At 42.4% G+C, this 15,156-nt stretch overlaps 1 protein-coding gene across 1 annotated transcript in view; it reads right to left on the bottom strand.

The window, feature by feature from the left end:
• Positions 1-15,156, bottom strand: part of adgrv1 (adhesion G protein-coupled receptor V1) — a 95,170-nt gene that overhangs the window by 58,196 nt on the left and 21,818 nt on the right. Inside the window, 29 exon segments of the mRNA XM_020594633.1 lie at positions 50-213; positions 359-538; positions 642-741; positions 912-1,042; positions 1,675-1,884; positions 2,105-2,414; positions 2,549-3,047; positions 3,161-3,342; positions 3,454-3,698; positions 3,805-4,020; positions 4,121-4,336; positions 4,472-4,715; positions 4,849-5,214; positions 5,378-5,517; positions 6,072-6,152; positions 6,411-6,540; positions 6,678-6,871; positions 7,136-7,316; positions 7,787-7,966; positions 8,673-9,046; positions 10,184-10,918; positions 11,090-11,313; positions 11,514-11,640; positions 12,609-12,869; positions 12,983-13,106; positions 13,206-13,369; positions 13,760-13,940; positions 14,185-14,370; positions 14,476-14,602. Coding sequence (XP_020450289.1) covers positions 50-213; positions 359-538; positions 642-741; positions 912-1,042; positions 1,675-1,884; positions 2,105-2,414; positions 2,549-3,047; positions 3,161-3,342; positions 3,454-3,698; positions 3,805-4,020; positions 4,121-4,336; positions 4,472-4,715; positions 4,849-5,214; positions 5,378-5,517; positions 6,072-6,152; positions 6,411-6,540; positions 6,678-6,871; positions 7,136-7,316; positions 7,787-7,966; positions 8,673-9,046; positions 10,184-10,918; positions 11,090-11,313; positions 11,514-11,640; positions 12,609-12,869; positions 12,983-13,106; positions 13,206-13,369; positions 13,760-13,940; positions 14,185-14,370; positions 14,476-14,602 — 6,472 coding nt within the window.

The raw sequence follows: 15,156 nt of genomic DNA, 5'->3' as shown, positions 1-15,156 counted from the left end.
ATTTAGTTTGATGGTCAAACAAATGAAATGGAAGATAGACAGGCTTTACCTCCAGTATGGTAACAGGAATAGCGACAGAAGTCTGTCCATCCTGAAGGATTACAGAACCGGTACCAGAGATGAAGTCTTGTCCTGGCTCAGCAAGAGCACCCTCTAACTGGGACAGGTTTTGTAGAGAGCCTCTCATAACCTCATAGGTGATATTCACTGCTCCTGTACAAACATTTAAGTATAATAACAGTTACAAGGCAAATAATTACAGTTAACCTATACTTTAGTAATTAAATGGCTGAATTAACAAGGAACCCATTCATAAAATACACATTTCTGTGTTCATACTTAAGCCCACTTACAGTACCTGAGGCTCCAAACTCTCTGTTGACATAGATGTTCACAGTTTGGTTCCGCTCCTGTGTGATCACCCTGAGGGATGACGAGGCAATGGACAGCAGCCCATAAGGCTTACTGCTGGTGTCCACAGTAAGCACCGCTTCACTGCCCTGAACATCCAGGGCTGCATGGCCTGTCACTACAACACCTGTGGGGAAGGAACGAGAGTTTTTTTTAGGTATTTGCGGATTCTTCGCAAAGATTTCATGCAAAATTATCCACCGCGAAGATACTAAGAGCAGATGCATTACCAAAAGTCTGTATGTTGGACAGGGAAACTTTGTATTCATCTTTGTCCGCTGGTGTGGCATCATCGAGAATCTGTAGGACTATGGTACCATTGAGTTCTCCCTGTAGGAGACACACCCCAAATACACAATTACTACTGGAGATACCAAATTACAGCTCTTTGTCTCCACACAGAAGAACAACAATAACAGCATATTGTGTCAAAGTACAGTAAATGTGTTCAGCCATGATCCTGCAATAAACTGTCCAAGTGATGTGCATCTAGCATTTACCTCAGTAAAGAACAGCGTCCCTGAGGTTTTGGTGAAGGTCTGGTGTACAAGATGCCCTTGTAAAGTCCAGTCCACTGTGACACTACCCAGACCCGGAGCAGTTCTCAACACTAATAAGCTTAGTCTCTCACCTGTAATATGAAATAAAATACAGTCAGCCCTAGCACTTAAGAGTAATCTGAAGTGCTGTCTTTATTGTGACCCTGTTTCTTGACTGGGAATATGTGATAAAATGTAATGCAATAATGGAATCATGAAATGTAAAAGTTATAAATTAATCTGAACTGTGAATTTGTAGATGACCAGTATCTCAGTTCAAATATACTGTACGTAGGTTTGCAAACATGGAGACACCAGCAGACGAAAGTCAAGGTCTCTAGTTTTATGGAGTCTACTCAGGGAAACTTCAACCACTCATGCCTAAATAATTTAATCATATTAACAGAAAATCACAGAGCGCACCTGTTGCTGCATGCTATTATTATCAGTGCCTTCTCTTACAGTCGCACTCGTACATAATTACACATTTCTATTGACAAGGACAGAGGAAAGAATTTGGAATATAAAATATGGCTGTGACAATGTACTTGCTATAAGCACTTTTGCCTTGATTTGATAGCTGACATTCTACAAGGAGACAGGAAGTGAGGTTCCACCAGCAGGGACTTGAATCGTGGACGAAGCAGTTTTGTTGTATGTGCCTTGACCATTCGGTGACTAGATGCCCCACAGACTTGCAAATTAATTACAGATAACTACCCACCTTTTCTGGCGATGACAGAACGTGACGCTGGATGGAATCCTACTATTCCAGCCACATTATCATTAGCCAGTATCACTATGGTTACAGTGTCAGAGCTGGGCAGGATTCTACTTCCTCCCTCTGTATTAACAAGACCGATCAAAAGGCTCTCATTGTCCTCTGGCATAATATCATTTCTGATTACTATCTCTATTGTCTTCTTCAGATCACCTGCAGACACAGAGAATAAAATGCATTCAACACTGGTTAAGCCCACATCCTAAAGTTCTTTCAATTCCCCTCACTATTAAATGTCATGTTAAGAACCCAAAGATACACTACAGGACATTGTCCCAAATAATTCATACAGAGAAGATTTGGGTTTAACATAATTCTTGATAGAGAATTACAAAACTACATACTTCTGCCAATCAGTGAGTAATCTACATACCATCAAAGACCAGAGTCCCCCCAGTTCCAGTAAAGTCAACATCTGGTGTAGCCTTTCCTCCAACAAATTTCCACTCTACCGTGACAGTTCCCACGTTCCCTCCTCTCCTCTCTATAACTAGGGGCACCACAACCCCAGGCTCTTCTTGAACTTCTAGATAGAGCCCCTTGTTAGTGGCACTGGGATTGAGGCTGTATATCAAAAATACACCAAATGCATCTCCATTCATCCCTATGATCACCACAGCATTGTCTGGCTGGCCAATTGAGGGCAGGTTCTTCTGTGCCACAGTCAGATTTATCAGCTCTACCTTCAAACAAGACATAGCACTTTTATTTGTTACACAGTTTGACAATTTTGTTTGGTAAAACAAAATGCATGTAAAACAAATCAAACCATAAATAACACATGGCAATAAACTGTACATATATGATTGGGTTTTACCTTTAAGATCTGTATAGAAAATCTTTCATCCACCTCGGGGAATGTATCAGACAAGATTGGCACCGTGAGGTTGGCGACTCCTGAACCATCTTCCATGAAGGCACTTTGAGCTGTCACCGAAGTGTAATCGCTCCCTGCCACAGCCTGGGCACTGAACAGGACAGTAGCTGCAGTGACGTTTTTCACATAAGTCATAACCTGAGATTTAGAGGTCAGCTGGTCAGCCCCTGAAGTCACCCAAGTGCAGGATGGGGGGGTCACGACTGATGACAGAGAGAAGGCCTGACAGGCACGGTCTCTCAGGCAAGCAGCAGCACATGCATCCAGGGGATCTCTCTGACCAGTGATGTTGACTGTCATAAAGGGGGCAGTGGATGGAACACCTGGTTTTGGAGGGTTGTAGTACATCAGCAGTTTCTGGCCATTAGTCTGAGCCAAGCCAACAATGTCAATATCAGAGGTGCTGTACACAATCTCCAAGCGACCAAAGTGACCACCTCTGACAGAGAAAAGACAGTAGATTGGAAAAGGCGGTTTAATTTGTGTAGTAGTAGTAATACATAAATACTAAAAAAAAACAGTATTCCAGAAGAAAACAATAATTAAAAATACCTTCGGAGGACAGTGATATTGGCACTATAAACACCCTCCAGTGGCTCCTGGACCCGGTAAAAGGACTGTTCAAAGTACACTGTCCCATATGGGTTGTCATTGGCAGGCACTATTATGTTAACTGATGTATCGGCTCCAAGGTTTCCTCCATTACTGGCACCAGTAAGCTCGACTTTAATTATCTAGAAGAGACAGAAATACAGTAATAGACAATACCGCTAAAATGCAGCATATTTCAAAGGAATTATCATTTTACGTGATTCACAATGGCATTTTCACTGTCAGCTTCGTACCTCAGTGATTTCAGGTACATCGTCAGCCAAAACCTCCACTCGGAGCATCTTCATGGTCTCACCAGGAGCAAATCTCACCTCTCCCAATGTGGGTCTGATATCTCCCACTGCTAGTTTACCATTGACAGTGGCCTGCCACTGGACTACCACTGTGCCAATAGTACCAGCATTACGGACTATAGGAAACGTGACTTCAGTGGAGTTAGATTCTGGTTCTACAATGGTAACTGGGACAGCCTGGAAGACTATGTAAATGAAAAATGAAATCAAGTGAAGACTTTGCTTAGCAATTAGAAATAGTCTAAAATAAGGTAAACAGATTAAAACTTTTCCTAAATAATGCCTACTAACCAAAGGCACCAAAAGGGTCATCAGAAGGCAGTATGGTGATGGTGGCATGTGTGAGCTCCCCCAGGACAGCACCCCCAGTGGTCTGGTTGATCAGCTCAATGAGAAAGGTCTCCTCCAGCTCAGGGACCACATCATCAATGACATAGATAGGTACAGATTTACTGGACTCCCCTTCTAGAAGGACCACATCAGTGGAGGCTACGCTGTAGTCTTCACCTGTAAAATTATACACAAAGGTAAACATGGCCAGCCTGCTCACGCACAAAAATCGCTGAGAGAGAAATGTTCAAATCCACACTCTATGCACAACACTTACTGACTCTGGCGGTCACAGGCACTGCTCTGAACTTGACAGATACATCAGCAAAAATCCCTCCTACACGGGTGACATTTATTATGGGCCCAACGTAATGCTCAGCCACACTGACAGCAGAAGTCGACAGCTGGAGGACTCCAAACGCACTGTCGCTGGCCTCAACTATTACCTGGGCTATAATGTCAGTGCTGGGGCCCAGAGAAGGGGAACTAGAAACTACAAGGAACAGTAAGAGGATATTTAATTGGTTTAGTGTAGTATGATCGAAGTGTCATTAAAGTATCATGAAGTATCAAATGATCTTTCAGGAAAAGTAAATTCTCCCACTCATGAGGAGTGTCAGTGTCTCACCGAGCCTCTCCTGCTCTCCTTTGATAAGTTGAACGTTGATTAACTTCACAAATACCGTCTCATCTCTTTCTGGATCCTCGTCATCCAGCACATGAAGGGTGATGTTTGCTTCTCTCTGATTGGCCAAGAACACAACAGAATCCCGGAGGGGAACAAAATCTCGCCCCTCAGTGGCTCGGCCCACCCCAGGGGTCATGTAGGGTTCCGGATCTGCCTCATTTAATGTCTCGTACGAAACCTGGACCTAAAGAAATTAAAATTGGCAAATATCATATAATTTGATACATCTACCACATCTGCTTTACTTGTTAAGTCAATGAGACAATCATATCTGGCTTTAATTTCTATAATGCCTATTAAGTTTCTAAACCTTTTACCTGACCCATCAGGCCTCTTTGTCGCAGGATGGTGAGGGAGACATGTGAGTCAGCTTCAGGAAGTCGGACAGACTTTGTTACATTTTTAAATACAAAAACACCATAAGGACTGTCACTGGCAAACACAGTCAAAGTAGCAGATGTCTGGACACCTAGGCGACCATGGGAAGTGTTAACCAAAGACACGGTGAAATTCTTGTCCAACTCAGGGATTTCATCCTGGGCCACATTGATGATAATGTTCCCTGATGTCTGACCAATGCCAAAGGTGATGTTTCCAAATCTGCTGATGAGCTCCCCTTCAGAGCTGGGATCAGCCTCCCAGTACACAGTTACATTGGAGAGGTCACCAAAGGACCGACCCACCTGAGCATGAACAAAAAGAGAAGAATACTCGACCATAAACTGTATTTAAAAGACATGACAAATTTTGTATATGAGTGGCATTAACATCTTAGTTACTATAAACACCTATCTCCTTGAGCCTCACTGGGCATTTTTTCATTTTTAAACTGTGTATTACACTGACCTGCAGGACCACAGAGCTGCGTCCATCCTCAGGTTCTGTTGCACTAACAGACAGGGATTCAGGTCTAAACTGAAAAACTCCATGGGCATCATCAGAAGCAGCGATGGTCACTGTGATGCGGGATGCAACACCTAAGCTGGCTACACACAAAAGATCAGATATGAAGACCCTATATCACTTCTTAGTGTAACATTTTGAGTTTTAGCTTGAACTCAGTGAAAAATACCCAGAGGACAAAAAGGAGTGACTGGAAATGCGACCACCATCATTTAATTAATGAAGCCAGTGATTTTGATAAACAGTCCAATAATAATGCACACCATCTTATTAATACATAAAGTAATATTATGGACAAGAGCATCAGACTGAGATGGAATCTACATACAGTGTGTTGAGGTTATTTCTTTCTAGGTGAGAGCAGTCCAAACTGAGTTTAAAACACTTGGCCCCCTGACACTTTATGTCAACCACGTTCCCATACTGCCTGTGCAAGGCTATTTGCTTTTCCCACATTGCTCTCCTAGGGTACTTCTCAAAGGGGTCATAGTACAATGTAAATAGCACACACACTAAACCACAAATTTGTGTGCATGCACACACATCATTCGTGTGTGTGCATGTATAGACACAAAGCTGTGCTGAAAGATACTAAATGATCAAGTGTGAAGGAAGATTAAAGGAGGGGGATACTTACTATGGTGGTAATAGGATGGAGGGAGGAAGTCAGAGTCACTCTCCCCACTACCACTTCCTTCACTATTCAGAAGCTGATCCACTGTTGGATCACACACGATGATCCAACAAGTGTCACAACAGGTTAGAATCACACCAGAAGAGTAGAGATTGAAGGGCAAATAGGAAGGCAGGTGGGTAGGTAGTCAAGTAGGTCGGTAGATGTGAGGAAGCACAGCACACAAAAACCGCAGGGCAGAATACAGGGTCAGTTCAGTTCAAACTAATTCAATCAATGACAAAAAACAAAACAAAGTTGTCTTGATTTTTAGCATCATAATTCTGTGATAAAATTTCTCACCTTTTTCATCAGCACTGTAGAGCTCCACTCTAAAAATCTTCTCCAACTCAGGGACAGAGTTATCTGTGATGGTCACATTGATGATCTTCAACCTCTCACCTGGAAGGAAGTCCAGCATACCCTCTGAGTCCTGTCAAGTAAAGCACAGAGAAACAGGAAACTAGGCAAGTAGGCCTTATGTATTCCCTCTTCATCTGCATATTAGTTTATCAATATGTGATTGGTGAGCATGCATCAGTAAAATTAAAGAGTTCAGTGGAAAGTAACCTTGTAATCCTCAGGACTGGATGCTGTGAAGGGGGTTGTCCTGTATCCTACCATAACCCTTCCCAAAAGGCCTTGGGCCCTGGCCACCTGCAGATGGACTTGTCCAATTTCCTCAGCAACAGTAATGTGGGCGGGTTCTAATGCTGGAGAGATCAACCCATCCCCTGGGGGGGTGGTCTGAAACTGCAGCAGGCCTAGATCAGGGAAGGGTGTGTGTGTGTGGTAGTGATGGCCAGAAGAAAGGAAACAGGGCAGAATGGAACGAGAAGGAGAGAACAGGTGTGATGTAAGTAGGAATGTGGGGAGTGGGGGAGGAATAATGCACAGAAAAGAAAGAATGGGAGAGGAGACTGCACTTGTATTTGTGACAACATAATCTTATAACCACAGGTCACTTATTGCTGAAAATAGCAACACTGATTGTACAACAATACTGGCCTTTGGGCATGTGAGCGTACCATAGGGGTGGTCACTGGCTTTGACAGTGACAGTGCTAACAGAGCTATTTGGGTCGATGCTTGCACCGCTGGTGGGGGTGGAGCCTGGCTTGCCATCACCGGACTCTGCTGACACCAGTGTGACCTGAAATGACTCTACCAGCTCGGGAGCGTTATCATCCAACACCAACAGGTTCAGCACCTAACAGAAAGATGTGCATACATTTGTTTTATTTTCTGTCGAGGCTGCACCCTTGTTTATCATTCATCCCATAATAAGTGCTTGATTTAGAATAGCTGGTAATATGACTGTTTTTGTTTTCTGTTAAAATGTGGTCATAGTGTCTAGTCTAGTGACAACGGACACCTGTTGACCCATTAGTAAGTTCACAATCAACCAACCACTAGGTGGGGCTGGTGATCAAGAAACATTACAACTGGGTGACTATAAAATACTGCTCATAAACTGGACACATCTTTTCATTCAATATGCCAGTGTGTAAATACAGTGCACCCGTAGTATATCACTGTTGTTTTTACCCTCTGAGTTAATGTGCTCTGTGTGATCCTGGATAAACTCAGAGGTGCTTAGATTACATTAATACAGGTCCAGCCGTTGAGTGGCTTACACAAACACACACACACACACACACACACACACTGTACACACACCTCAGAGCGCTGTCCAGGCATGAAAAGCACAGCTCCAGTGGCATTAGCAAAATCCTGATAGGCTGGCTTCTTACTATCCAAGCTATCCAGTTGGGTAACAGTGTAGTTGACATAAACATGGTCCAGAGATCCCCGCATACGCTCAATCACACAAGAGATAGTGGATCCCTCTTCAGTGGTCTATGTGGACAAGCAAATAAAATGCAATTAATTCAGAACTACTGTAATATTACATTCATCTAACTGTTGTCACTTGTGCTTTTAGTAATTTATCTACTCTTAAGAACTATATTAATGGTCCTAATTCCAGCAGTATCAATGTGATTTCAAGAGCACCCGATAGCCCACATGCCTCTACTAAACATGCCTCTAAAGGGTCCATGGTATAAAGATCTTCTAGTTCTGATGGAATGCCATCCCCAGCCCTGCCACCTGTTGTGCTGAATGAGGACCAAGGTCTCCCGTTTCATGACGGAACTCCTGAAACACTTCTACAAAAATGCCCTGACAGGCAGACCTGCTGCAGCCTCACCAGCTGTCACGTTACCTGAGAGGGGCCACCATGAGAGCCCACGCTTCCAATTCTAATAAAACGGGACAGAGTGCTCTTCCTGCAGCCAGGCATGAAGAGTGATGAAATATGCAGCAGGACAGAGACCGACAAACCAGTGGGTTTACATTGCATGTGATTCTGTGCATATTGTCTCTGTAGACACGACTGTGTGACGACACTGACAAATGCCACTGTAATAATTTTCATTTAGATACAGGCTTCTTCAGAAGATACATAATTTGTACTTGATTGGCAGTGTGGTTTACAATAAAATCATTTCTGCCATAATTGTAGCACAGTGAGGTACTTACAGAAATACTCAATGACACTTACATCAGGTATGCAAGCACCGGTGAATCCAAAAAGTCCATTGGCATTGTCACTCTTCATGACCCGCAAAATGGCAGTGGGTCTGGGGAGGGAGAGGCGGGCTCCACCCCGCACTGCCACCAACTGTAGATAAAAGACCTCCTCTCCCTCCTCCTCATTATCATCCCTGACCTCTACCACAAATGACTTCTGCCTTTCCTCCTGCCAGTACCACAGGTAACCTGAGATGTTACGCAGGTCCGTCTTAGGAGGCTGGGCGTGAAGCTCGCGGATATGACTGCGGCTGAGCTTAGTACGATACAAGCGAACATCTTGGAGCAGGCCTGTATAGAGCTGTTTGCCCTCAGTATCTGACCCAATAAATACCGATGCAGGCCCTGAAACAGAAAAACCAAATAATAATAATAATAATAATACAATATTTATATTTTATATATTGCATGACATGGTTTTATAAAATACTGATTCATATTCTTAATTACTGAAGCTTTCACCTTTTGAAGTGTAATAATATTATATGTTTGCATTATATTATACAGTATGTTTACATGAATTAAAAGTCCTAGTGTGACAAATTTATTTTGGAAAATAACAATTCATTAATTTCATATTGGTGAGTGAGTCTGTAAGTTGGCTTGAGAGCAGGACTTATTTGACCCAGATGATGACCTGTACCATCATAATAATGAGGGACATAAAATAATGTTACTGTTAACAGGTTGACAAATTTGGTTGGCACAAATGATGGTTATGTACTTATATATGTAATGTGACTCAAGTTAAGCAAAGAGCCATCAGGATATTTCCCCAGTGAGAGTGTCTGGTTCAATACAAGCTGCTACATTTGTTTCCATTAATGAGAGTCAATAAGAAGAAGATGTCAAATAATTTGCTTTAGCAGAAAGAATACCCAGCAGTTCTGAGGCAAAGCAGTCACTCAAGCATTGCAGAGTCACAGTTGTCCTGAACAACGAGGAGGCGAGTGAGAAGTAGGTGCACATGTAGTATGTGTGTCCTGGTATTACATTGTGTGGAACTAAACATGTTTACACACTCATACTGTGGGAACTCTCCTTCCTCATAAAGATCAGATGCTAGTCCCTGCCATGCAAAGTGTGTGTGTTTGAGAGAATGTGCACAATGAGAAAGAAACTTGAAATCCCCTTCTCTCTCTCACACACATACACACACACACAAACATGTGTCACAGCTTAGCATTCAAATAAATTGGTAGTATTAGGTTGAATGACAGTTAGCAAAATGTCATCTATAAATGCATCAATATATATAAAAAATGACATTTTGGTGCTCAGCATTACAGTGCATTGGTAAACCACAACGTCATGTGTAAAATGCTCAAAAGCCATGAACTATGCTGGAGACAGATAAACTGTACTGACAAATAGGAGCTACAGAAACAAGCTGATTGTAACAAGCTAGCATGTGATGTATGATCAACAACCTGCCCCTTGTCACTATGCTATGTTTAGTAATTCTCTAACTGAGCAACTCACCATCAGCAATGCCCTCTCCTTTGATGCTCTTCAGCCCACCAGGGATAGGGTTCCCATCCAGAAAGAACTCAATAAACCCATCAGCAACAGTAATGATGACTTGTAACCAGGCATTATCCTCTAGAAACTTCTCAGCACTGGCCCAGGCCACCTGAGTACTGTTTGATCCTATTAATGTATAGTGTAGCATCACTGTGACATAAGACTCATTAGTGAGGACCTTCACTCCATAATACAATGTCCCATTCCTGGTTCCTTTGGAGACTAAGAAGCCATCAGTGTCTGGTCTGGGAACTAGCCAGGCAGAAAAGCTGAAATTGCCAACAGCAGCAGGCCCATCTTCAGGGGAGATGGTCCCATAAGCTCCTGGTTGCCCAGAGAAAAACCACGTGTCTGTGGCTGAGTGGGGTCTCCTGTCATAAGGCCTGAGCTCAACCTTATCTGGGAAAGAGGCTAGAAGGAGCAGGTCATCCATCATGGGCAGGCCCTCTGGGAAGCTGCCAGAATAGATCTCCCAGGCAACCCGCACGTCACCAAAAGTACCCTGCTGTCGGAGGATGGTGAAGGAAGTGACATCAGCCATACTATCTTTTGAGAGTACATCTTCAGCTACTTCTTGGTCCAGATTGTTATCAGCAATGGCAAAGACACCAAATGGGTCATCATTGAAAGGGATGAGAACTGAGGCATTCAGTGAAGACGTAGCCAGTCGTCCACCTTCCCCTGGGTAACCACCTTAAAAAAAATTTAGACAAGAGCTAAAGTGTTCTTGATAAAAATTATAAATGGAATTCATACTTCTCTGTAATTTTTGGAACCTAAACAATGAAAGTCACAATCAGTGAAGAAAACCACTTTTGTCTAGTGGTGATGCTATCTGACAGATCACTTGTGTCTTAAACTCACCTGAGATATTAACCAGCCTGAGAACAAAGAACTCATTGAACTCAGGAATCTTATCAGAGATAGCCTCTAGGACGATCGGCTTGGTTTGTTCCCCTGTAGTGAAGGTGATGGAACCAGATGTGTTGGTAAACTGTTCGTTTCCCTTGAGAGGAGTCAGCGAGTCATTGGCAAACAGCTGCCAGAAGACTGTAACATTACCAAAATGGCCCCTTGCACGCAGGACACTGGGACAGGGGAGAGGAGTTTTAGTAGCAGTAGAACACAAGTGAAAACTTTATTTCTTCAAAATGTCAACTAAAGAGTCTTGTTGAGATGTTGGAAAAACCTTTTATTCTGAAAGTAAACATGAATAGAATCAGCATGCGCAGTAAAACTCTTTAGGATGCTTTGTTTTGCACAAAATCAACATGAAGTAAAGACTTACTAAAAATTACTGGTCTTGCCCTCTTCAACAGGTTTCTCTATGGCTTCCAGGGAGAAAATCCCATTGGCATCATCATTGGCCTCAATCACCACAGTAGTCGTGTGTGCTCCATACACAACAGCATCACCTGTGTACATATGCACATTATCAGGCTAATGTAGATCAGGATTTACATGTTGATGGATGGATGGATGACTGACAGACAGACAGACAATAGATGCAAGAAGGACTGGCATGGACTGCACCGGTCACATTGTTATTGTCATGCTAAATTTCATGCAATAGGGGGAGGCTGTCTCATTAACATAGCACATCTTAACTATGGCAACCAAGCCCAGGAGGCTGGGGCTTCCTATTCATTAAAAAATAAGAGGCTTCCCTCAGCAAAGGGGTTAAAGAGAACAAAGCCAAGGACCGAGCCTCAATAAACTTTAATCTTTATATATTAAAACATTTACAAAATTAATAAATAATTACAACAATAGGGGCACAGAGTTCAAGTTGCCACACTACAAGTATAATGCAATAAGCATGCAAATCTGTTCATAATTAAACAGGCAAGGTAAAGAGCTTCAAGGACCCAGTATTAGTTTGGCTGGCTTCTAACATGAGGGTTATTGACTTTTAACACAATCCCTCTTTATGGACTATCCCGTGCTCGAGTCTACTCTGTGTCAATCAGTAAACAGAGAAAGGCCAGTGGAGTGCTCAGTCTTTTTGTCTTAGAAAGTCTGGAGTCTAGTAATTAAGGTTCTGTTGGGGGCCCACTGGTCTTTCATTACCATCCCTGACACACAGAATTAGGATTAGGAGTGCTACCGCAGACAATTCTAAATAACCTAGCTACTCTCCTCTTTAAATATACAACAGGTATTAAGACAAGAGAAGAAAAGGGAAGAAGGGCTGATGTTATTTTGAGATAAGGTGTGAAATTTCCTGTTTCTTCTATTAGGAGCCACATTGAAAATGAGACCGAATGCAGATCATATCGTTTCACTGGTTAAATAAATCAATATGCTTCATTCACTATATTACCTGACATAAGTCCTGATTCAGAAACATTCAGTACATGTTTAAAAGGAAGCCCATACTTACCAGTAGTGTTGTAAAGAACAATGTAGAAAGCTTCATCAGTCTCTGGTATGTCGTCATCCTCCACGGCCACAGAGATGTTCTTCATCCATTCACCCACATCATACACTAGCAACATGTCATTACTCAGCAAGGTGAGGTCGCCTGGTGATGCGTCACCGTACTCCACTCTGTACCTCACCGTGGCAATAAAGTCTGCCTGCCCTGCCCTCAGAATGGTGAAGTTGGCCACCCCCCCTTCCTTAAGCCGCACAACAACAGGTTCTGAGGTGAGAGTAAGATAGCCAGAAAGAGCGAAGATGAGGGAATGGTTCCAGCTATAATATACTACTATTATAATCTTTCAGAGGATCTTTCATATATAGCAAAATCCTTACCAGAAAAGTAAATGGGGTCATCATTCTTATTAATTTGTAAATTGGCATTTAGTATGTTTCCCAGTCTTGCTCCACCTGCAGCATTCAGCAAGGTGATAGAGAAATTCTCCATGTCCTCTGGGATCTTAAAATGAAAAGTTATTAAAAATGTAAACTAGGAAATGATATTTAAATTTGGTCTCATGAATTTAAAAAGCAATAACACAATCTACTTTACATTTACCTCGTCTGGCACAGAGAAGACAGTGAGGTTCCTCAGGTATTCCCCCTCCCTGAAAGTGATGTTTCCCTGGAGTGGGCTGACATCTCTGCTCAGAGCTGGCTCCAGGACCCATGAAACAGACACCTCTCCAAAGTGACCCCTGTTCCTTACTACAGGGTATACAGCTGTAAAGAAGCAGATTAAACAGGGATTATGTATTTATATATTAAAACAGTGAGTGAATAAACTGAACATTGGTCTCCATCATCAACATATGTGGCCCAAACATCCTGCTCTATAAGCCAACCAAAGTATTAGTTTATCTGCATGATCTCTTTGCCAAAAACACATTTTGCAGTACACAAACACCATGCAAACAATTGTACTTGTGCATATTTTAATAAACTAGCACATAAAATGTATTTAAAGCACAAACTTTTTCACAGCCCAGATCATCCCATATCCATTCAAACATTCTGTGATACACTCGATTTAGATCCATTTTATGTGTCAAAGTGACACCACTAGACATGCAGAAGTATCACTATTATCTAATGGACTGTTACTTCAAGTACCCCATTGCATTATGCTGCCTTTGCTTTCATTGATGGCCACTGTCAGTCCTGATTGGATGAACTCAATGACCCCAAAGGGGTCGTCGTTCTTCCGCACTGTGATGTTGACCTCCCTATGGTTGCCTAGGCGACTGGGTGGAGTGCCATGGCTGCTAAGTACCACAGAGTACGTCTGGTCCAGCTGTATACACACACAAACACACACACACACACACACAGAGTTCACATAGTAAAAACAGGTCAAAAACATTCTGCTTATAGTCTGCTATACAATCCAGCAAATACTAAATCTTAGATACATTTTAGAGGAACACAGAATAGAATCAGGCATGTTTGTTACCAAATGAAAACCAACTGGCCTATTCTGAAGGAAAGTGATGTTTTATAACCACAAAAGGTCCACACTGCTTTGACTATATTCTTACCTCAGGTACCCCATCAGGCCTTGCAACCAGAGCCACCACCACCTCTCTCTCCTGCGGTTTAAACTCCAGGATGCCTGTGGCACCATAAAACTCTGTGCTGCCAGAAGGCCCGACAGCATATCGCACCAGCTGTTTCAGCAGCTGTCCCTGGGTTCTGACCACCTGCAGCTCGACAGCCTCCCCCTCCTTATTTTAATATATACAAATGTACATAATAAAATAAAAACATGCTGGGTTTAATATACATATCACCTGGCATTGTTTGTAGCTGATTTTCAAACACTGACTTACATTCATGACCCATGGACCTCTGGAGAAAGGGGAAAACTCAAAGACTCCTCCGGGGTCATCGTTCTCAATGATGACAATCTCTCTGCTGGTAAAGCCAGCTTTCAGGATCTGATTCTCAACATTACTCCTGGAGAACATACACATAAATGCACATATAACTGTAGGTCATAGGAGTGAGTGACCATGATCAAAACAAAGGGAAAAAATGCAAGAGATTTTTTTATTTTGCTAAACATTGGTCATTACACCCCCTTTAAAGACAGTGGAGCTACTTTTGGTATAAGCATACAAGGCAAATAAAGTTACCTTCATGGTGAAGCAAATGACAACTCTGACACGAACATTTCTTGCACTTGGGCTGTGATGCTCATTTCTTATTGACTGAAGCCCTGCTGTTTAGATGACTTAATAACAATTTCAATCAACAGTGTGCCTGCATGTTTACTGCTCCACAAGGATGTGTGTGTGTCTATGTTAAGAAAAGCTGAGCCAAGCAAGGACTGCATAATAGTTAAATTAGAGACAACAACATGAGAGAACGAAGCACTCCAAACAAACAATCACAGCCAAGGCACTGCATGCATACAAACACTAACATCTTAAAACGGGTATATAAACAAGCTTGGTTAAATTAAAGCAAAACACAAAAAGAAGATTCTCTATTTACTCCCAACAAACACT

This window comes from Monopterus albus, unplaced genomic scaffold (genome assembly GCF_001952655.1).
Source record: "Monopterus albus unplaced genomic scaffold, M_albus_1.0 scaffold23.1, whole genome shotgun sequence".
NCBI classification, from domain to species: domain Eukaryota; kingdom Metazoa; phylum Chordata; class Actinopteri; order Synbranchiformes; family Synbranchidae; genus Monopterus; species Monopterus albus.
The sequence above is the reverse complement of the archived record's forward strand: the minus strand, read 5'-3'. Positions and strand labels throughout refer to the sequence as shown.